Source organism: Bombyx mori, chromosome 10 (genome assembly GCF_030269925.1).
Source record: "Bombyx mori chromosome 10, ASM3026992v2".
Classification (NCBI taxonomy): Eukaryota; Metazoa; Arthropoda; class Insecta; order Lepidoptera; family Bombycidae; genus Bombyx; species Bombyx mori.
In genome coordinates, this window is record NC_085116.1 from 4,439,589 (window position 1) to 4,462,250 (window position 22,662).

At 32.0% G+C, this 22,662-nt stretch overlaps 2 protein-coding genes and 2 long non-coding RNA genes across 30 annotated transcripts; 2 read left to right on the plus strand and 2 right to left on the minus strand.

The window, feature by feature from the left end:
• Positions 1-3,493: 3,493 nt before the first annotated feature.
• Positions 3,494-12,160, plus strand: LOC101738223 (probable tRNA (uracil-O(2)-)-methyltransferase). 4 transcript variants are annotated; one of them, XM_038013261.2, is made up of 5 exons: positions 3,494-3,662; positions 9,438-9,644; positions 9,741-9,931; positions 10,729-10,965; positions 11,285-12,160. In XM_038013261.2, exons 2-5 carry the CDS (start codon positions 9,617-9,619, stop codon positions 12,146-12,148), a joined length of 1,320 nt encoding a protein of 439 aa, XP_037869189.1. In that variant the 5' UTR covers positions 3,494-3,662; positions 9,438-9,616; the 3' UTR covers positions 12,149-12,160. The 4 variants fall into 4 exon arrangements, with proteins under 4 accessions (XP_037869189.1, XP_037869186.1, XP_037869187.1 ...); XM_038013260.2 differs by lacking the exon at positions 3,494-3,662 and adding an exon at positions 9,093-9,352; XM_038013258.2 differs by lacking the exon at positions 3,494-3,662 and having other exon boundaries at positions 9,061-9,644.
• LOC101746999 (peroxisomal targeting signal 1 receptor) lies at positions 4,460-14,751 on the minus strand. 24 transcript variants are annotated; one of them, XM_062670406.1, is made up of 6 exons: positions 12,455-14,751; positions 11,301-11,471; positions 9,028-9,067; positions 7,614-8,930; positions 5,308-7,410; positions 4,460-5,207 (listed from the first exon to the last, which is right to left on the minus strand). In XM_062670406.1, exon 1 carries the CDS (start codon positions 14,100-14,102, stop codon positions 12,504-12,506), a length of 1,599 nt encoding a protein of 532 aa, XP_062526390.1. In that variant the 5' UTR covers positions 14,103-14,751; the 3' UTR covers positions 4,460-5,207; positions 5,308-7,410; positions 7,614-8,930; positions 9,028-9,067; positions 11,301-11,471; positions 12,455-12,503. The 24 variants fall into 24 exon arrangements, with proteins under 24 accessions (XP_062526390.1, XP_062526405.1, XP_062526403.1 ...); XM_062670421.1 differs by having other exon boundaries at positions 4,460-4,827; positions 5,082-5,201; positions 5,973-7,410; positions 7,614-9,067; XM_062670419.1 differs by having other exon boundaries at positions 4,460-4,891; positions 5,082-5,201; positions 5,973-7,410; positions 7,614-9,067.
• On the plus strand, positions 14,598-17,176 carry LOC134199461 (uncharacterized). Its single transcript, XR_009973966.1, has 2 exons — positions 14,598-15,767; positions 16,275-17,176. It is a non-coding gene; the product is annotated as an uncharacterized LOC134199461 (long non-coding RNA).
• Positions 17,177-18,331: 1,155 nt separating this feature from the next.
• Positions 18,332-20,077, minus strand: LOC134199458 (uncharacterized). Its single transcript, XR_009973962.1, has 2 exons — positions 19,202-20,077; positions 18,332-18,712 (listed from the first exon to the last, which is right to left on the minus strand). It is a non-coding gene; the product is annotated as an uncharacterized LOC134199458 (long non-coding RNA).
• Between the last annotated feature and the right edge of the window lie 2,585 nt (positions 20,078-22,662).

Sequence of the window (22,662 nt, forward strand, 5' to 3'; positions counted from 1 at the left end):
CGAAATGAATTTTGAAAAACCACGGCTTTGAAGGTATTGTGGGTTGAATAGTACTATAAGATTTCCCTTTTGACTGGCTTGATTCAGTCCAGCTACTCTGCCAACTAGAATGAAGGAAATCTTGAGACAAGTTCACCAAATCACATGTATAATTTTTAAAAGGGAAAACATCCCCACAAGTTATAGCTTCCTTGGCCAAGGTATCAGCTATTTCATTACCTTTAATTCCACAATGACTTGGAATCCAAGCAAAGCTGATCTTTAAATTGAGATTCATGCACTGAAAAATTATATTTCTTATTTCTAGAATTACGGGATTCGAATTACGAGATTTAAATGGGAATCTCATTAAAGCCTGCAGAGCGCTCTTAGAATCAGAAAAAACTATTGTTTGGTTCAATTTAGCTAGTAAAATGTATTCTACAGCTTTTAATAAACCCACACATTCACCCGTAAATACAGATGTTTCTTTAGGGAACTTCACTTTTTGAACAATCTTGTATTGGGGATGATATACACCGATACCAACACAACTGTTTTTTATTTTAGATGCATCGGTGAAAATAGAATGATATCCTTGCCAGTTTTCGTTCACAAGGGATTTGAATTCAGAATTAGATTGATGACGATTTGAACTAAGAAAATTTAAATTAACATTCGGATTCAAAATTAAAGAGTCATAACTAAAACAAAATAGAGGAAGATAATTAGAACCGTGGGTAGGAGACTCTAATGATAACAATTTTCTATAGCTTACTACAAGACGGGGAGGCTGCTTATGTTTCCAATATGGAGATGTGTTTATATGTTCACAAAGATAATTCAACTTTGATCTCAATGGGCGATTAGAAAATTGAAATGAACGGAATATATATCTATCCGATAAATATTGTCTGCGTAAATACAGAGGCGGGTCATTACATTCTACTTGTAAAGCATTTATGGGGCTTGACTTCATAGCACCGCATACAATTCTTAAAGATTTTGACTGCATTAAATCAAGTTTTTTAAAGGCAGAAATATTGCCAGGCTCTAAAATAAAAGTACCGTAATCAAGAACACTCCTAATCAATGCATTGTAAAGTAGCTTTAGACAAAATAGGTGAGCACCCCACCAAACGCCCGAAAGACAACGCAAAATGTTCAAGCTGCGTTCACATTTCGAAACTACGTAATTACAATGAGGAATGCCTGTGAGTTTTGAGTCCAAAACAACACCAAGAAATTTTACTTCTTTTTTTACAGGGATTTTAAGGTTCTCATAAAAAACATTAGGTTCTGCTGGACGTCGCATTCGACTAAAAAGAACAACACTACTTTTGGACGCAGACAAATCCAAACCATTACTATCCAGCCATTTTTTTAAAAGGCACACATTAGATGTTATAGCTACACTAGCTTCTTGTACTGACTGAATGGAATTATATAAAAGTAAATCATCAGCATATTGCAAAACACTTATACTACCATTAAAAGAAGATTCCAAGTCATGGGTATAAATATTGTAGAGAATAGGACTCAATACTGAGCCTTGAGGAAGGCCCTTAGTCAAGACCCTAGAAACTACAGAGTTATCATCGACCGTTAAAGATAAAGATCTATCAAGGAGTAAATTAATGATAATATGAATAAGTAACGGAGGTGTTTTAATGGTAAGCAACTTATGTTTAAGTACAGAAATTACAACATTGTCATATGCTGACTGTATATCTAAAAAAGCAGAAAGTATTGATTTATCAGCCAATAAGCAATTACTTTCGACAAAAAATTCAAGTCGATTTTTTACTAAATGTTCAATTATTTTCAATAAAACTGATGAAAGAGCAATTGGGCGATAGGATAGTGCGTTATCAGACGGTTTATTCGATTTTAAAATGGGAATAATTATTTGTTCTTTTAAAACATTGGAACAGAACCAGAAACCATAATATGATTAATAATGTCTAAAAAATAAGTTTTCGCATTATCAGTCAAATTTGAGAGAAAAGAATAAAGAATACCGTCCGGCCCCGGAGCTGAGTCCCGAACAACCGAGAGAACACCCTGCAGCTCGTTAAAGGAGAAAAGAGAATTCAATTCTGAGTAATCTGATATTGGAAGAGGAATGTTGTGAAATTGTACTGAAGGAGGAGATAACTTACTTAAAAACTCATTTGCTATAGTGTAAGGAAGTACAGTAGATTTAGATTCTTTGTAAAGCGATCTAAACCTATGGATTTTCTGCCAAACAGCACTAGGCTGGATATCAGGCGAAATTTCAGAACAAAACTTTCTCCAGCTGTCACTTTTTTTTCTTAAAAATTTTACGGGTCTCAGTGATAGATTTTGAGAGTAAATCGAAATTTTCAGAATTAGTATATGCCAAATAATTCATTTCAGCTTCCTTTCTACTTTTAATGGCCTCAGAACATTCATTGTCCCACCAAGGTGGGGAGGGGATTTTACCCTTAGAGACCCTTTTAACTGGAAATGATTCATCCGCTGCTTCAATCAATATTTTAGTGAAGCTGTCAGCAGAACAGTAATCAGACTGCACCTGATTAATTTTCATATCTACATTTTGTCTAAATACATCCCAGTCGTTATTTCTGATACTATATTTCATTCGAGGTTTTTGAATATTCGTATTAATATTTTAATTTTTGAGCCATTAACTCTTTAACCGACAACACCGTAATATTACGGGTACATTTAACCAATCCTCTACCCTCTATATTGTATATTATATATGATTAAAATAGATGAATTCAATATAAGTGTAAAGTTAACTGAGTATCTAATTATCGCAAAAATGTGGTCCCTGATTCTCTATTGGTTGAAAGTTAAAGTTGAAAGTTAAAGTGCGCGTAGCGCGTAATTTAAATTACAAATTTGAAAAAACAAAATGTGTGCAATTCACACGTGGTAGAAGTTAAACCTTCCAAAATTAAAATACAATTATCCTAAACGTCTTAAGTATATGTAAAATTTTGTCATTACTAAATAATTGTAAGGTAGCGCCCTCTGTGAATTGATATTTTAATTTCACGTATAATCCTAAATTAAAATTCACTACAAGAGCTTTCATACACACGTTAGTATTAAAAAATCTCACAGATGGCGGTGTATTAAATAGTATGTACATTTCTGTCTCATTCTTTGCTAGCTTCATCCTACACATTTTTGTATTTGTGTCTCTTACCTGTCGTTTTTTCCGTTGCATCCGGTTTGAAATCACGATTCTAAAGAAGTTTTCACTTCAATAAAATTTTATGGTCTTTACCAAAACTGAAAAAATCGAATGTCGATTTTCAAGGGTGAAATATCGGTTCACTGAATCGATTCAAAACTACATATCGATTTAATCTTTAATAAAAATCGATATTTTGGTTCAAAAAATCGATTCTTCGATGATTCGATCTCAAATCGCATCCCTACTACATAGTTTAAATGGTCATTCACAAATTTTAACATTAAAAAAAAAAAAAAAATCTTTTATTACGAGTTAACCTTACGTGGAGATTTTTGAAAAAAGCGCGGGAAACTTCGAATGTGCTGGTCGTTTAACTATAATTAAAATTAATTTTTGATGTTAATTGGATCAGTTGGGTAATATAGTATTAATATTTTAGTATATTTGTATCTATTTAATCCACATTTTATTATTTTCTTCGTTTGATTTGGTAAGTTATTCTTATAATTTCTTAGATTGTATTAATGTTTGATCCGGACGACCCTGGGGGCTACGGCCCCCAGGTGTCGAATGAAATTACTATTGATTTTAATTCTGGAATAGATACTGAGGGATCCGTACTAGATTCAGATTGCTCTAACCAAACTAGAACTAACTCCAAAAGAAAAAGATCACATGTTAGTAAGATCTGCAAGCATTGCAACAAGAAAAAAAGAAAACATCTTAAATCTGTTATTGATAGTTGTGAATCAGACTGTAGATGTGATTTAGCCCCTCCTGCAACCATTGATACCCCAATGCAGTCAAATTCTCAATCGATAATTAATGCAAATTCAGCGTCTCAATCTTCTACTGACAACAAAAAGCGGACACAGCAGTCTATAGGTAGAATTCTTTACCAGTCGTCAGATGCCTCGCCTTTTATAGTCCATGTTCAAAAAATACAACAAAATCCAAATGATAACTCCTCTATCCACCCAATTTCATTTGGGCAGTTTTTAAAAAAAAATTCATTTAAAAATATTGTAAATGGTAGCCTGAAGCGCATTGGTCGAAACAGAATTTTACTTGCGTTTAGCCATTTTGAAGATGCTAATGCCTTCCTACATCATCCTGCAGTAATTAAGAACAATTTTAAAACTTTCATTCCGACTAATAATGTAACACGTATGGGTGTAGTAAGAGGAATTCCAACGGACTGGACAGAAGAAGAGATTTTAAAAAATATAAATGTTCCATTCGGATGTGGACCTATTCTTAAAGTAAGAAGATTAAATAAAAAACAAATTAATAATGGTAACACTAATTTTATTCCAATTGAAACAGTAGTGCTCATCTTCGATGGCCAAGTCTTACCAAAACGTGTATATTTATGTTATAATTCTTTACCTGTTGATCTGTACATATACCCAACTATTCAGTGTTTTCAATGCTGTCGATATGGTCACATTAAATCACAATGTAGGTCTTCTCCCCGTTGTTTTAAATGTGGTAATGGCCACTCAGGGGACAGTTGTAATATTGAAGAGGAAAATGTCATATGTTGCCTTTGTTCTGGATCACATTTCGCCACTAGCCGCAAATGCCCTGAATTTTTTAGACAAAAATCCATCAAAGAATCTATGGCCAAAAGTTGTCTATCATATGCAGAAGCCCTGAAATTACATCCTCCTGTTGGTAGATCATATTCAGATGTTCTGTCCACTCCAATATCTCCTCCTATATCACATATTAAAGTTTCAAATCCAAAGTCTGAAAATGTCAATAAATCTTACAAAAAAACAGTTTTTCTCAAACCTAAAACACCAGTGCAGCTTAGTAAAGGTTTTGACAAAATAGCTCATGCAAAATTAACCAATGAATATGATATTCCACTATAGTCCAGGAACAGGATATGATCACCACTCACTTCAAAACTTGTCAACTCGTGATTTAATTCTCACTCTTATGAATTTTCTTCTTCAATCTTCACAAGTAATTTCTGAACATTCTTTACCGTCCAACACTGCCACTCTTCTTACAGATAAATCTGTAACTAACAACAATAATGGATCAGTCACAAATAATTCAGTGGAACTGTCGCAGCATTAGCTCTAAGAAATGTGACATTATCTATTTAGCAAATAAATATCAACCTTTTTTAATTTCTTTACAAGAAACTTGGCTACGTCCAGGTTTTAATTTTAGAATTCCCAAATACTCTTGTATTCGTGAAGATAGATCAGATGGATATGGAGGTGTAGCACTTCTCATTAAAAATAATATTAGTTTTTCTCAGTTTACTATTCCAAATCATAGTTCTGATTTTTCTATTATTGCCATTACCATTAACAACATATGTTACGTTTCCCTATATATTCCACACCCCACTTCTAGTGTGTATAATGAAATAGAATCAATTTTTTCTATATTTCCCAATCCGATCTTAATCATGGGAGATTTCAATGCTCAACATGTAGCATGGGGCAGCTCCATTAGTAATCATTATGGCTCTCGACTGTTGGATATGGTCGATAAGAATAAATGGTGTATTTTAAATACTGGTAAGGCAACTCGTCGCACACAACCCCATGAAGAAATCAGTGCCCCTGATCTTTCAATCTGTACTCCTAATCTAGCTTCTATCGTTTCCTGGAATACTTTATCTTCTAGTTATGGTAGCGATCATTTTCCAATAGTGATAAATTTTCCTATAGCAACATCGTCCCGTACTAAATGTCGCTCCCCGAGAATGAAATTTAAACTTGAAAATGCTAATTGGTTTTCGTTTAAAGAAGAAGTTGAAAAGGTTATTCCTAACCTCCCGATAATCACGAAAAACAACCATGAAGTTTGCGCAGAAGCATTTGCTTTGTCATTGATACAAGCCGCAGAAAAGGTGTTCCCAGTAAAAAAACACAATCATAATAAAATGATACCATCTCCGCCTTGGTGGGATAATGAGTGTTCATTAGCTATTAAAAAAAGAAAGCTAACAGAAAAAATATATAAAGAATATTCTACTTCTGAAAACTTTGATTTATTATCTCGTGTAATGACTGAAACAAAAAAGCTTCTTAAAGTAAAGAAATGGGAAGGGTGGAAGACCTTTTGTGCGTCTCTATCTCCTGACGTATCACCCTCTGTAGTTTGGCAAAATATTCGCCGGTTTCGATCAGCTTTTAAGGAACCTGGTGCAACTTTTCTTCCTAATGATATAGCAGACAACTTCTTAGATAATATTGCCCCTCCGCTAGTACCGAATTTCTTTATCTCTCATACTCTTTCCCCAGTAATTAATACCAACAGCTTAACTAGTCTTGATTCTCCTTTTAGCCTTTCAGAGCTGAAAGGAGTTTTAGCATACGTTAAAGATTCTGCCCCTGGCACTGATGGTATACCCTATTCGTTTTTCTCACACTTAAGTGATTCTAGCCTTCTTTACTTTTTAAGTTTGATAAATTCCATTATGATTTCTGGCAATATCCCCACTTCGTGGAAATTACAAGAAGTAATCTCTATTTTAAAACCGAATAAGCCTCCTTCTGATGCGAACTCGTATAGACCAATAGCCCTCGCATCTGTTCTCGCAAAATTAACAGAACATCTAATAAAAAATCGGTTAGAATGGTTTCTTGAATCTAATGATATTCTTGCTCCGAACCAATACGGCTTTAGGAAAGGTCGGAGCACTATGGATAGTCTTGGAATATTTACAACTGATATTAGATTATCCTTTAGTAATAATGAATCAACACTTGCAGCATTTTTAGATATACATGCTGCTTACGATAACGTCGATCTTCACATATTAAAGCTAAAACTCCTTAAGCTCAATGTTCCCTTTTTGATTACTAATTTTATTATTAATTACTTGTCTGGTAGAGTAATAACTATGGATACGGGCGATTCAAACCATAAATCTAGAACTTTATGGAAGGGCTTACCCCAGGGATGTGTTATTAGCCCTACTTTGTATAACATTTACACACATGACCTAGATAAAGCAATTCAAATACCTAATGGTGATTCTAATAACGTGTCTATATTACAATATGCAGATGATCTAGTTTTATACGTTTCAGGGCGATCTGTTTTAGAATTAAGTGACTTTTTAAGTCGAGCATTGTCCAAACTTAAATTTTGGCTTGACTCCAACGCTCTTAATCTTTCTGTTTCAAAAAGTTGCATTGTGTTATTTTCTAGAATGCGGCTTCCTCCTCCTGTTTCCGTATATTTTGATAATGAACTTATTCCATCTCATAATGAAATAAAATTTTTAGGAGTTATTCTAGACGCCAAATTATCAGGTTTATCACATTGTTATTACGTTATAGCTAGATGCGAACGAGTTTTGAATATTATGAGATGTTTAACTGGAGTCTGGTGGGGTGGACATCCATATAATCTAAAGCTCCTATACAACGCTCTCATACGAAGTATTTTAGATTATGGTACTTACTTTCTTGAACCATGTAATGCAGTCGGACTAAATAAGCTTGATGGCATACAATCAAAAGCTCTCCGTTTAATAACCGGTGCAATGAAATCTAGTCCTATCAATGCTTTACAAGTTGAGTGTGTTGACCCTCCTCTGCGACTCCGTCGTCAATATCTTTGTGACAAGTTTCTGTTCCGTGCTCTACAATTTACCAAGCATCCCCTTCATACCAAATTATCTACTTTATCACATTTAGTTTCATCTTCCCCCTACTGGAGGCACAAGTCTCTACCTTGTTTAGTCGTGAGTTTTCGTAAATTTTCCTCTTTGCTTGCCCCCACTCACATGTCTCATCGTCTCTCTATTTTTTCTGCTGAATATTAAGCATTAACTCTTGTTCCTAAAATTCATTTTACCTTAGATATATCTCGAACCATTTTTTCTGCCAATATCGATTTTAATATCATCTTAGATAGAGAGTGGTCAGATCGACATTACATTTATAGCGATGCATCTAAAAATTCTTCCTCTGGTCTCGTTGGTGTTGGAGTTTATCATCAACAATCAAAAATTGTCCAAAAAATTAAACTTCCACCAGAAAGCTCTGTTTTTACTGGGGAATGCTACGGATTATTTAAAGCTATAGAATATGTTAATTTGATGAAATTACATAAATCTGTTATTTTTTCTGATTCCAAAAGTGCGCTTCAGGCACTCCAGAAATTTCCTTTCAAATCTTGCGCCAATTACCCTGTTATTGTAGATTGTAGAAAATTACTGTGGGAATGTAATTTAAAAGGTTTCGATGTCATTTTTGCCTGGATTCCTAGGCACGTGGGTATTTCTGGCAATGAATTTGCTGATAAACTTGCCAATGATGCTGTGGATTGTGGAGATATTTATCCATACAAAATCTTCATAAATGATCTTTTGTGTCTTCCGAATTCAGACCTGCGCGAATCTTGGGGACAAACATGGGCTATTTCTAGTCAATATAAAGGAAAGAATTATGCCCAAATACAATCTGTCATTCCTACCAAGCCTTGGTTTTACAATTTTAGATTTAGTAAGATCACGACTACTATCATAATCCGGATGAGACTGGGTCATGCTTGCACTCCATCTCATTTGACTAGATTGGGTATAGTCAATAACAATATGTGTGATTGCGGCGCTGATGTTGGCAATTTAAATCATATTTTTTTCGCGTGCTCCTTAAATGACTGTTCCTCATTTATTGATTTATTAACATCCCTTGGTATTCCACTCCCGACTTCTATTAATACTTTGCTGTGTACTATGAACTATGATATTTATTTATGTATTTCAAATTTTATCCTGAAACATAATATCAAATTGTAATTATGTATATAAATACCTACCTGATCCATTCTTTTTAATTATCCGTTTTTTCCTTTTTCTCCTGTTTCCCTACCTTTACCCTTGTATGTGGCTAAATGCACAAACAGTGCAAGCTAAAAAAGAAAAAAAAAAAAAAAAAAAAACATTAAAAATAAATACATACGTACATAGCCTCTAATTTTTTAAATAATAAAAAACACAGTAATATAATGACTGCCACAACAAAATTTTCTTGTTCTCCGTCTAAGGAGTCTTTTTATGAAGCCGTTCAAATTTTAATAACCAAACCCCATGTTGTCAATAAGAGATTATGGGGTAGTAAGATATGGTTAAAACATAATTGTATAAGTTTGGAGGAAACAGTAACATGGCCAAATCACATTCATAAATTAGAAAGTGTGAGTACACCAGAAATCGAAAAGTACATAGATTGTATGTATAATACCATGAAACTTCAAAAGTGTGATGGTGATTCTATTTCAGATTGTTTTGAAATAAATATCTTAGAATTGTTCCCTAAAAACTACGCTGATAAGGCATCATATCAATTAATAATCATAAACAAGCTTGAGAGTTATATAATATTTTATAATGTAACACCTAGTGAAGTAATACAAAATACAACTCCTTCATTTACTTATGGTATTCATGTTGAGAATGATATGATTGTCTTGAATGCACACTGTGATGGTAAGTTAAATCATTTCAGTACACCCTTAGTTTTAGATCATTTTATTTATATTAATTTATACTATAAACACAAAGCCTATTAATGACATTTTTTAGATGAAAACTCAAAATCATACATGTGGCTCAAGAATAAGCTCTTACCACAGTTTATCAAATGGACAACTGAAACTGAAAGCAATAATGGAAAGAAGAAAATCTGCACAGCGTCTTTAACTTTAGTATCAAGTAGTAAATATTTTGAAAAATATAATGAACTAAAACTCAAGTATGGGAAAGACTTAGTTAAGGTATAAGATTATTACTTATGTGTCGTTTATGAATGTGTGATAGTACATAAATACTTATAGTAAAACATGAGAGCTAAAACCTAAAGCTCTACACTGGATCTAAATATAGCACAGTGATTCTGTAAGTATTGAGATGAGGCACCAAGTAAGTGATTGCCAAGAACAGAGATGGAAAACAGTACTAATGAAAGTAGGAAAAGTAATTTGCATATATAATGTACTAAAGGGATTCCAAAAAGAAATACAAAATAACTTTTTAAGTAAACGAAAATTTCTAAGAGAACAAAAAAAAATCTTAAGAGTCAAACTGTTAACTTATTTCTTGCTTTCAGGAACTGATAAGAAATAGATTGTTTGTTAATGATGTAAGCTAACATAGTGCTATTGCAGTCCTGTCTTTTTCTTCTCCAAAAAAGTAAGTGCAGGCTAGGCAAATTCCAATACAATTAAGACTTCAGTCACATGTCTCGTGTGGAAATTTTAATGAACACTTAAGCACTAAATTTTGTTTATTACATCAGAAAAGCAAACTCCTGGTCTAAGCATATCTATACTAATATTATAGAGGAAAGATTTGTTTGTTTGTTTCGAATAGGCTCCGAAACTACTGGACCTATTTGAAAAATTATTTTTCCATTAGAAGCCGACATTGTCCCTGATGAACATAGGCTACTTTTTAAAAAAAAAAATCTTTTATTTTTTTGGTTTCATATGTGTTTTAATGTTTCCGAAGCGAAGCGAGGGAGGGTCGCAGTGAAATATAAAACTTTAAATCTTATAGAGATTTAATATTTTAGATTTGGCCAGAATGTACTGATCCTACAAAATTTGTATATGAAGATGTTGCTATTGCAACTTATTTGCTCCTGCTTTGGGAAGACCGAAGTTTAGTAAAGAAACAAACATTTGTGGATCTTGGATGTGGCAATGGTTTATTGGTGTATATATTATGTAAAGAGGGCCATGCAGGACTTGGAATTGATGTAAGAAAAAGAGAAATTTGGGATATGTATCCGCCTGAGGTAAAATTGAAGGTAATTTTTTATAATAAATATCGTGGGGTGAAAGGCTATTGGTTTAAGCAGCATTTTACTTATTACACAACATTTATCTTTGTAATTAAAGGTCCATTTTATTTGGTATTAGCATCAACATTTCAATTTCTTCACATAGCTGAAGAATTTTTTTTGTCATTTTTCAAATTTTGACATATTTTACAAATTTTAAACTTTAAATGACTCTCCTATAAAGTTGCAAATTTTGCTTAAACCAAAAAGCCTTTCACCCCTCAGTATGGTTATAATTATTATTTACAATATTGTATTAATTTTCACATGATTGTTTTGTTTATAGATGAAAACTATTGTACCCTCAGAAAGCAATCTGTTTCCAAATGCTGATTGGATTATTGGTAACCATTCTGATGAATTGACACCTTGGATTCCTGTCATAGCAGCTAAGAGTTCTTACAAATGCAACTTTTTCCTATTGCCATGTTGTGCATTCAACTTTGATGGGTCCAAATACCAACGAGTGGATTCTAAAAAAAGTCAATACACTGAATATTTAGAACACGTAAAGAAAATTTGTGAAGATTGTGGTTTTATAACTGATCTTGACAGACTTAAAATACCAAGTACGAAGAGAATATGTTTAGTAAGCAATGGTCGAATGTACAGTCCAGACACTTATAAAGACAGTATTAATAAAATTTCTAAAATTTTCAAAGAGAAACATGCACGTGGTAATGTAGAAAATGACACCTGGTTGGCAGATTTTAAAGCTAGAGAATCTACACAGAAAGTACGGAATTGTACACAGTTGGATAAAAACCTAATAGAGTCAATAGTAAAAATAGTGACAGACTGTTTGCTTGAAGGGTGCAGTAAAGACTGTAATGAACAATGGTCTGTTGGAAAAATTGTTGAAATAAGTGAACTAGTTTCACTAATTCCAAAGCAAAATCTTATTAAACTTAAATCTGAATGTGGGGGTTTGCAAACTTTATTAAAGAACAATCATAACATATTTCTTGTTTCTGGTGGTAAAGTGCAGTTGAGGTATCCTAAAACAGTAGACCAAGTGATTACTATTCAAAAGAGACAAAAAATAATTGACACAAAAATACAAGTAAAGCCTTGCTGGTTCCACAACAACCATCCTCAAGGGTGTCCCCTGTCTAGCATCAATTGTAGCTTCCTACACAGTAAAGGATAAATTAATAAGAAAGATGAAGTTTTAATTAATTTATTTTTAGCAAAAAATATAAGAATGAGTACCCGTTCCACAAAAATATCCAGTTTAGTAGCTGAGCATTAAATTACTCTTTTAACGATAACCACTGGTCCAATGCAGTGTTTTCATATTTTTTCCACTAATCATTGTTTCTGAGAAGATTCCCCTGCACCCAATATATATTATAATAACTTCTAAAATTATCCAAAACGCTAGCGTACCTCATTTCTTTTATAAAGTCTATAAATTAATCTAAATATCACAAAAATATTAATGTACAGTTAGTACCTTGATGGAATAAAAATATAATGGGTAATTAATGGCTTGTAGATAAATTTTATTCTATACTGAAGAAATTATTTAATGCATTAAGATTCTTGTCATCCACTAATTTTGCAGCTTCATGTTCGCCCATAAATGAGCAAACCATTCGTAATGTTGTCCAGATTGTTGATGAACTTGTATCAGTATTTAGTGCATTTGGATACAAAGTTTTGGCTTTGAACTGTTGATTCAATGCCACTAAGAAATGTTCAGCTGCTTGCCTGTGTGCTCCTAAATTCATACAAGTGATTCCAACATTATACCTTGCTCTGATAAATCCTGGTTCTAAATTCAATGCTTCATGATAAGCCTCAACTGCTTCTTCAGAGCGGTCACTGTTAGCCAATGTGGCTCCAAGCCTGTTCCATAACTTGGCATTATCACTTGCTACCATTAATGCAGTTTTAAAACAGTCAACTGCTTTGTCATATTCTTGTTTTATGTTAAAAACAACACCTAAGGCATTTTGTACATCAGCATCAATTTGGTTAGGATTCAACTGTGCTACTTTTAGATACAAAGATACAACATGAGCTTCTAATTCTTTTAAGTCTAACTTCTTTGGATCAATATCATGAGGGAACAGATCACTGTATTTAGGACTTGCTTTTAACCAATCCAATAATGAAACAAAGGCATATTTAGGCATATTTTCGTTGGTATAAGCTGCTGCAAGTGTTATATATGCTTCTAGCTGTCTTGGATCAATTTCTAGTGATTTCTTAAGAGCAGTTATTGCCAATGGATCTTGTTCATTCTCAGCTTGAGTTGTTCCAAGTAGAAACCAAGCTTCTGCAGAGGCTGGTTGTTGTTGACAAGCTGCTTCAAAACAAAGAACAGCTCCTGGAATATCTCCTAATTTCAATTTTTCTTTTCCAATTTCCAATGCACTTTTATTTTCTAACATGACATTTCCCTCAGTGAAATTATATTCATTAGGAATACCATGGGCAACCTCTGAATTCCAATAATCAGTGACATCACTGAGTTTATCCCATTCATCTTTATATTTTTCTGCCATTTCATCAATAATTTCATCTTTAGACAGTTTTGCCTGGTTTCTATCAATATCTTCACCAAATTTCATTTCACCAGAACTAATTCTTTTCATAAATGACATAAATTGATTGTAACCAAGTTCATCATCATTCTGATTGCTTTTGACATACTCGGTTGCCTTTTTTTGCACATCATTGTCAGAAGTTGTCATTGCTCCATAATTTTGCACTAAAGTTTTTGGAACCATTGAAAGAGATTGAGAGTGGCCAATTCTAGTTTGATGCATCATAAAAGGTATAGTTCTTGGCATGGAAGGTACTGGCATATAAGATGTAGAAGGTCTAGCTATACAATTCAAATTTGATTGTAAAGAAGTTGACGGACTTTGTATACAATTAGTGACTGTTGTGTTGTGTTGAGGTAAATTGCCAAGTAATGCATTCATGTTAAAAGACTGAGGTATATTTTGATTTTGCGATAAAAACTCTTGAACATATCTATCGGACTCCGATCGGTGCTGCAAACTGCCTGTATCTCGACGCACTATGTTGGAAAATTGTACAAGTGCATTGTTTCCACCACAATCACCACCAACAAGTTTGTTTAAAGACATTTTTTATATACCTGATTATTTATTTACAATGAATGACTTGTCACACGTACGTAGTATTCGTACAAAGGTCAATGCTCGATCAATGCTAACTATTAGTAAATATCAACATAGGTTTTTGCTATCTTTACTAAGCCCAGCTATTTACGTACAATTATACTTAACTTTAACATCAACAATATGTATTTCATTATTTTTAATATAAATTATTTAAAATATCGTTAATTTGTGTATTAAGTATCCACAGATTTTTTTTTTAAGAGATTTTATGACCTGGTAACTGAGACCTTTAAGTCATGTCTTATTTTAATCTATATTCTTAATTTTATGAAAAATTATATTATGGAGTGAAATGAAATGAAAATGATTAATTTGAGACATTAATCAACTAGGATGAAATTAAATGAGATGATATGAGATGAAATCTAATCTCAGTAAAATGGTGGTAATTTACTAAGATTTTTCAGTGGACTTTTTGGAGGATCCCGAGAAGTTACGTCCAGCGGCTTTGTTTCTTTTTCCCACGTTTGTGCACTTTCACAGATATTAAACGGTTAATAAACCACCATTATTACACATTTAAACCCGAAGAAACACTAAATAGACAAAATAAAACAAATCACACAACTTCACTCCTTGCGTTCCCGCCAAAAAGTCCAGTACAGGGGGGTGCAACTCCCGGGTGAATGAAGTTAGCCCCTCAAAAAAATTTTTCTTTCCTATTTTCTACTTATTTTCTATTAATTCGTTTGTTCATCATTTGTTCATGATTGTTCACTATCAATAATTGTTTGTTCCTCATTTATTTATTTAAAAATAATTATTAAAAATATACCTACAAGTTAGCCCCTCAGTTGCAATTTTTAATATTTTTTCGTCCTTAATGACTCGGACATATTCATTTTCGATTGTTTTTATATAAAATACGTTTGTTCTCTTTCGAAATAACTCATTTTTTGTTTAATTAACTATTTGTATTAGTATGCAAAATATGTGTACTGCGCATGTGTCAACTATAATGCCTAAACCTTCTATGCGGTTTTAATTGTGAAAAAAAAACAATTATAAATCCTGAAGGATCAATTAATTGGTACATATACAGTTTAATTAAAAAAAAATAAAAATAAAAAATGAAATAATGTGCATTCGCGTAAAGTTAGACCAAATGCATTTTTTCCATACTCCTACCTATCGTTATAAAGGTATAAAAAAAAGATAGGTTAAGAGTTCACATAGGTAATATAAACAAATAAGTAAATATGTTCATTATTTCTCTTTTAAGAGATAATGTAGGTATACATTATAATAACTTTTTTACACAGTCGAAATTATATTCATAACATTAGTAAAATAACATTTTAATATTTTTTTTATAGGTTATGTATTGAAAGTGTTTGAAAATTATTTCATGTTTTAGCTGGAAAACGACATAGAGAATTATATGCAATACAAGATAATGGGCTTCATCAAATGAATTCGAATGAAACCAAACTGTTTACCATCCAAATTTGATTGTTGGGCAGATAGAAAACGAAAATTCACTCAAAGTGAACCTCGGCCTGCATTTGTGAAACGGCAAAGACTCACTAATACTCACTGTTATCAAGGAGATTGGAGAGACGACTAAAAATGAGATGTGTCATATACCTTTGCCATATTGTAGTCAAGGTAGGTGTAACTGTCAATAATTAGTTACACTCACAGATCTCATAATCAAATAACAATATCAGAAAAAAGGAGAATAGTTTGTTAGTTAGTGGAAGTAGCCAGAATGGGTAAGTGGACCTCAGTTCCTATTACATAAGGTTCTAGGAAGTTTGTGATAATGAAAATTTATCACAGTGTAATATAACTTACTTACTTTAACAGCAAAGGAAAACATTGTGATGAAACCTGCACAGGTCCTAATAACATTTAGGTAAATGTTATTAGGATTTTCTTAGGTGTGTAATCCACCAACCAGCACTAGGCCAGCGTGGTGGACTAAGGCCTAAAAACCCTCTCAATGGTAGTGGAGGCCAGTGTCCAGCAAGGGGAGATTTATATGGGCTGATGATGATGACTAGGAAGTTACATACTACTACTACTACTACAGTACACATATAATCCTATATATTTACAAACTATAAGTTTGTTGGGTACCTAGAAATTGCTAACATTATTTTGTATTTCCAGATGTTCAGCCACTTGAAAATAGGTGTAGTAATGACAAAGCTATCCAAGTAGCTCCAGCACAGGAACACAAAGGCAAGGCAAGTGTGTATTGCCCCATCACCCCTTAATATATCTGAAGCAAGTACAAGTAAACAATCAGAACAGTGATGAGTCAAATGCACCAGCAACAGAAGGATCAGCTGTTGACTATGAGTTATCTCTCTATATCTCCACTCCATCAAAGACTTGTGCACTTCAGAGTATAGCTCTCAAGAAGACTACAAAAGTTGAAAAAATGAATCTGTTAACAACTTCATCTAAAGTGAAAAATAAACCACATTTATTTATTGGACTTCCACAAGAATTATATTTCATAATAGGCTTGATTGAGAAACATACAAATGTTTCTGAACAAAATATTATATTATGTTTGATGAGAATAATATTAAATAGAACATTCTCTCAATTGGCTGATGATTTTGATTTATCTGTAAGTCAAGCAAGCAATATATTTTTCAACAAACTCCCAGAAATTGCAAATGTAATATCACCCCTTGTTAAAAAAAAACAATACAATAAATATATATGCAGGAAGGATAATTGATGTCAACTTGGTGGAAAATAGAAAGTTTTTAGATAGTTTGCCACCTACAAAACTCTTTAATTAAATAAGTAATCCTTACTTATAAATAGGAAGTTTTGTAAGTATTTTCACTCTTCATTCAAAAACTACTGAACAGATTTTAATAAGACTTTTATGCTGGTCTTCTATGGCTAGCAACTCATTATTATTTTGATTCTGTTTTCCACAAATGTGCTAAATATGGGCTTATATATATGAAAAGGAATAAATATTAATGTTATGTAACCTTTGTACCTGTATGTTAAGAATAATTTTTAATAAAACATAATTTAAATTGAAATATTATTTTTATTAAATCACATTCACTTTGTACACATCAATATTTTGTACTCCCTAAAAGGAAAATAGGTATAAAGTTTTTTTTAAATATTTAACATTACATTTTTTTGTAAGATTAGAAAATTGTTATTCTTCCAAAAAGAAACTACATTATCTAACAACTGTGCAACTTACTCGGAATCAAAATCAATACCTACTAATTATAGTGACCTGATTAGTTTTTTCAAAGTTGCTGGATGCTACACAAAAGTAGCAAGTTTTACTTTTAGCACAATACATATGCATTTGAACTTGTGCATAATATCTTTCTTTAATTTTTTTTTGCCTTTTTATTTATGGAAACATAGCATTACTCACTTGCTTGTTTGTAGATCTATCAAAAAAACATAATTTATGTTTTTTTTAGCACAGTGAGCAATACCCTATTATTCATATTAATTATATAATATGAATAATAGGGTATTGCTCATAATTAATATGAATAATAGGGTATTGCTCACTGGCACTGGCGCGGCGATGCGAAAATTCATTACTGAATTATTTAAGAATGATAGGCATAATATAATATTTTAATTCGCGATCTGTTTATAATTTTTAATATATGATTTAAAAATAAGTTATCTTTAATATTTTTAATTTTGTGATTTATGGGGTGGTCACAGTCATTATTATAAAAATAGAAATTTTGAGGAAATATAAATGTTTAATACAAATTATTTTGATAATCGAAATAAATTCATATCAATCCAAATTCATATTTGAACTATGAAAATTGTATGGTATGTAAACAGAAATATATTTTATAATTATAATGACTATTTATTCCATGCAGTATGCAAGCTGTGCAAGCTTCTCTAACCGACACTGCAACTAGAATAAAGTCTAATAAAGAATAAGAATAAACTTTTCTTCGAAGCTCAATTCAACAAGGGTATTCAATCAGATAGCTATCTATCTGTCGTTCCTGTATGAAATTTTGGTATGTCGAAATCTTGGATAAATCCAGCAAAGCTAAATAAAGTATTTACCTAAAAAATATGTTTATGCTTAAAGTCACGTGTTTATGTTATTCGAAAGTATTAAGCTCCAAGCAGCATTTAGCTCCAACTAAATTCATTAAGAACCAATTTTTCAATCGATGATTAAAAAACATTAATACTGAGAATGAATATTTATTTATAAAATACACATATGTTTTCACCACAAATTTTGCACGATAATTTAAATTAATATTCATTAATATTTAAATTAATATTCATTAATATTAATTTAAATAAATATGAATTAATCTTCTTCTTCTATAACCCATAGTCAACAGTTGATCCTTCTGTTGCTGGTGCATTTGACTCATCACTGTCAAATTTGTCCTCAGGAACAACAGTTTTTTTTTTGCTGGTTCTGATTGTTTACTTATACTTGCTTCAGATATATTAAGGGGTGATGTGGCAATACACACTTGCCTTGCCTTTGTGTTCCTGTGCTGGAGCTACTTGGATAGCTTTGTCATTACTACACCTATTTTCAAGTGGCTGGACATCTGGAAATATGAAATAATGTTAGCAATTTCCAACAAACGTATAGTTTGTAAATATATAGGATTATATGTGTACTGTCGTAGTAGTAGTAGTAGTAGTATTTAACTTCCTAGTCATCATCATCAGCCCATATAATATATCCCCTTGCTGGACACTGGCCTTCACTACCATTGAGAGGGTTTTTAGGCCTTAGTCCACCACGCTGGCCTAGTGCTGGTTGGTGGATTACACACCTAAGAAAATCCTAAGAACATTTAGGTGTGCAGGTTTCATCACAATGTTTTCCTTCACTGTTAAAGTAAGTAAGTGATATTACACTGTGATAAATTTTCATTTTCACAAACTTCCTAGTACCTTATGTAATAGGAACTGAGATCCACTTGCCCATTTTGGCTACTTCCACTAACTAACTAACTATTCTCATTTTTTCTGATATTGTTATTTGATTAGGAGATCTGTGAGTGTAACTAATTATTGACAGTTACACCTACCTTGACTACACGATGGCAAAGGTATAATAATACGACACATCTCATTTTTAGTTGTCTCTTCAATTTCCTTGATAATAGTGAGTCTTTGCCGTTTCACAAATGCAGGCCGAGGTTCACTATGAGTGAATTTTCGTTTTCTATCTGCCCGACAATCGAATTTGGATGGTAAACAGTTTGGTTTCATTCGAATTCATTTGATGGAGCTCATTATCTTGTATTGCATATAATTCTCCATGTAGTTTTCCAGCTAAAACATGAAATAATTTTCCAACAATTTCAATACATAACCTATAAAAAAATTATTAAAATGTTATTTTACTAATGTTAGGAATATAATTTCGACTGTGTCAAAATGTTATTATAATGTATACCTACATTATCTCTTGAAAGATAAATAATGAACATATTTACTTATTTGTTTATATTACCTATGTGAACTCTTAACCTATCTTTTTTATACCTTCATAGCGATAGGTATATAGGAGGATGGAAAAAATGTATTTGGTCTAACTTTACGCGAATGCACATTATTTTATTTATTTTGTTTTTAATTTTTTTAATTAAACTGTATACCAATTAATTGATCCTTCAGGATTTATAATTTTTTTTTTTTCACGATTAAAACCGCGTAGAAAGTTTAGGCATTATAGTTGACGCATGCGCCATAGATTATACACTTATGGCATGCGCAGTACACATATTTTGTATACATTTATTCAACTAATACAATTAATTAAACAAAAAATGAGTAATTTCGAAAGAGAACAAACGTATTTTATATAAGAACAATCGAAAATGAATATTTACGAGTAATTAAGGACGAAAAAATATTAAAAATTGCAATCGAGGGGCTAACTTTTAGATATATTTTTAATATTTTTTTAAAAATAAATAAATGGGAACAAACAATTATTAACAATGAACAATCAAGAACAAATGATGAACAAACGAATTAATAGAAAATAAGTAGAAAACAGGAAAAAAAAATTTTTTTGAGGAGCTAACTTCATTCACCCGCAACTCCCATACAAAGAAAAAGAACATTCAACTAGCGCCATCTTTAGGAACCGGCGAGGTCATTTTTGAAACGTTTTGGCCTTAATGAACTAATAAACTCACTAGATGGCAGATACGAGTTCTGACTCAATAAAAAATGTTAGCGACTTTGAAGCAGTGCTTCCACTTTTAGGGAATTCTCCCTTTTTTAGGGAAAATAGCTGATATTTTGGATGATAAAGACAATTTAAAAAATACCAGGATTTAGGATATTTCGGGGTAAAAAGCAAAGCCTATACTAGTAACTGTTGTGAATTTTAAAATAAACGATAATTAAAGTAAAACAATGAACATTTTATTTTATGGAGAGATAATGACATTAAGTCGAGTTGACAAGTAAAAGAATATAACAGAGTTGTGTATAAAAACTATAAAGAAGGTTTGATTCAACAGTAACCCTCTAGTAAAGTAAATCATAGATTAAGCCACTGCTTTTTTCTTAGGGATTCCCCAGAATCCCAATAAGTATAATCCGCCAAATTTTTATTTACCTATTTTCGTTGTTGTCACCAGAACTTACTTGTATTGTAATATACAGGTACTTCATGTACCATGAAAGATTATCATGGTAATTTCATTTACGAAAACCTTGTAATTGTCATTTCACTTTTGCTAGCAGTTCCTTCTTCAAAGACTGAGGTGGAAAGATTATTCAGTGTTCTCAAATGTAAAAACTGACAAAAGAAACAGGCTTTCTAATGAAACCCTGAACGGCTTGCTTCATAGAAAGTTGGGAATGCCAGCAAACAATTGCTCAATTTTAGAACCGACCAGTGTTAGGTTGCGTGCAGCAAAAGAATATAAAAGCAATGCGTCGACTTCCTTGAAAATTCTAATCCTATAGATCTATGATCTTCTGGGGGCGTTTATATTATATATTTTCTGTATTTTATTTATGCTTTCTATATAAAGGATTTATGAAAGTTGTTTAGGGAATTTTAGGGAAAATTTCAAAAGAAACTAAGGTAAAATATGGTAAAAAAAAAAAAAAAAAAGTTTTCAAAATGTCGTAACGCTTTAATTTTTTAAATCGTTTTTTGTTTGGTCTTGGTTTGAGTTATTTTACGTTGTAGTATTAATTTAGAGCAACTTTTAGCTTTGTGAGAATATTAGACGATTAGACATTGAGAAACTCTGGTTTGAATTCTCTTTAGACATAACTTGGCTCCAATACTTTTTTCTTCGTTAGCGTTTCGTAAGCCTGTGTAACTATTCTCATTTCTTACAGAAAGTTTATTATAAAAAATCAGCATGCCTCTAAGATCGAAAATGAAATGCTATTTCGGATGCCTTGATAACGGTGAGTTTACACTATTTCCCCGGTATATTATTTGCTAACAGAATTATTATTCATAATATAATTAAATGAATTAGCACCAACTAATGGTCCTTCCTATTTCTGCTGCCTAGCTATCATATATGTTAAGTTTTGATCAAAACAGTCGGTATTAAGTCTCGTACTATCACACACACACCTCAGATAATAAAATTGTCTCGAGTGGGTGGCAGTATTTATGTTTTGCAACTCAGCGTATTATATGCTTATTGTCAAGTGGGCCCGAACTAGTTTTTTGGAATGATCAATTAAAGACTAGCTACTAAAAACTTATATTGTCTTAATTTTACATATTTCAAGGTCCCTTCCATACATTTCCGAATCCACAAAGTTTGATAATAGAACAAATTGAGAGATTTAATAAATGGAAATCTGTACTAAGTGCAGAATCTCAGGAAAAGGGTGAAAAATACATATATAACAACATTCGTCTTTGCAACAGACATTTTGAAAAGTGCTTCATACTACCATCAAATAGACTTACTCAAAATTCAGTCCCAACATTATTTCTTGGTAAATCGTAATAATTAATATTACACCTTATATTTATGTAGTAAAACCAAGATTTGTCATTATTTTCTGATAATAAAATACTTCAATAAAAGTAGGTAGTATTGATAGATAAAAATATAAATAAATGGTATGGGATTATTATCCTTTAAGTATTTAATTACAATTGTAATTATTTTTAGTATATGAGAATGTAAGTGGAAATTTGTTAGAAGTTATAAGAGTGTAGATAGAGATTAGTGTAGATGTAATTATAGAATGAAAATATTATAATTATTATAACAATATTAATTGTTTTGCTTGTAAATATTTCAGGACTAAATTATGCAGCTCACATCGAAATTGATCAGCCACAGTTGTTGAGTGGAATTGTGCCGCCTTCAAGTATGAACAATATGATAAAACTTGAAAGTGTATCATACAGAAGTAGGTGCCAATATCTGTATTTTTTAATAAACTGCTCTAATACTGAACACAAAATTATTCATGCAAAAAACCACATTTGGATAGTTTGTCTAGTATATTTGATTTTGAATATTATACACTTTTCTTTTCAGCC

What these genes read in the sequence shown, in the direction of transcription:
- LOC101738223 (XM_038013258.2), top strand. Translation starts at nt 9,164, where the DNA reads ATGACTGCCACAACAAAATTTTCTTGTTCTCCGTCTAAGGAGTCTTTT. An exon ending in ATGGGAAAGACTTAGTTAAG is followed by an intron (nt 9,932 to 10,728) that starts GTATAAGATTAT and finishes TTAATATTTTAG; the next exon opens with ATTTGGCCAGAATGTACTGA. An exon ending in CGCCTGAGGTAAAATTGAAG is followed by an intron (nt 10,966 to 11,284) that starts GTAATTTTTTAT and finishes TTTTGTTTATAG; the next exon opens with ATGAAAACTATTGTACCCTC.
- LOC101746999 (XM_062670407.1), bottom strand. Translation starts at nt 14,102, where the DNA reads ATGTCTTTAAACAAACTTGTTGGTGGTGATTGTGGTGGAAACAATGCA.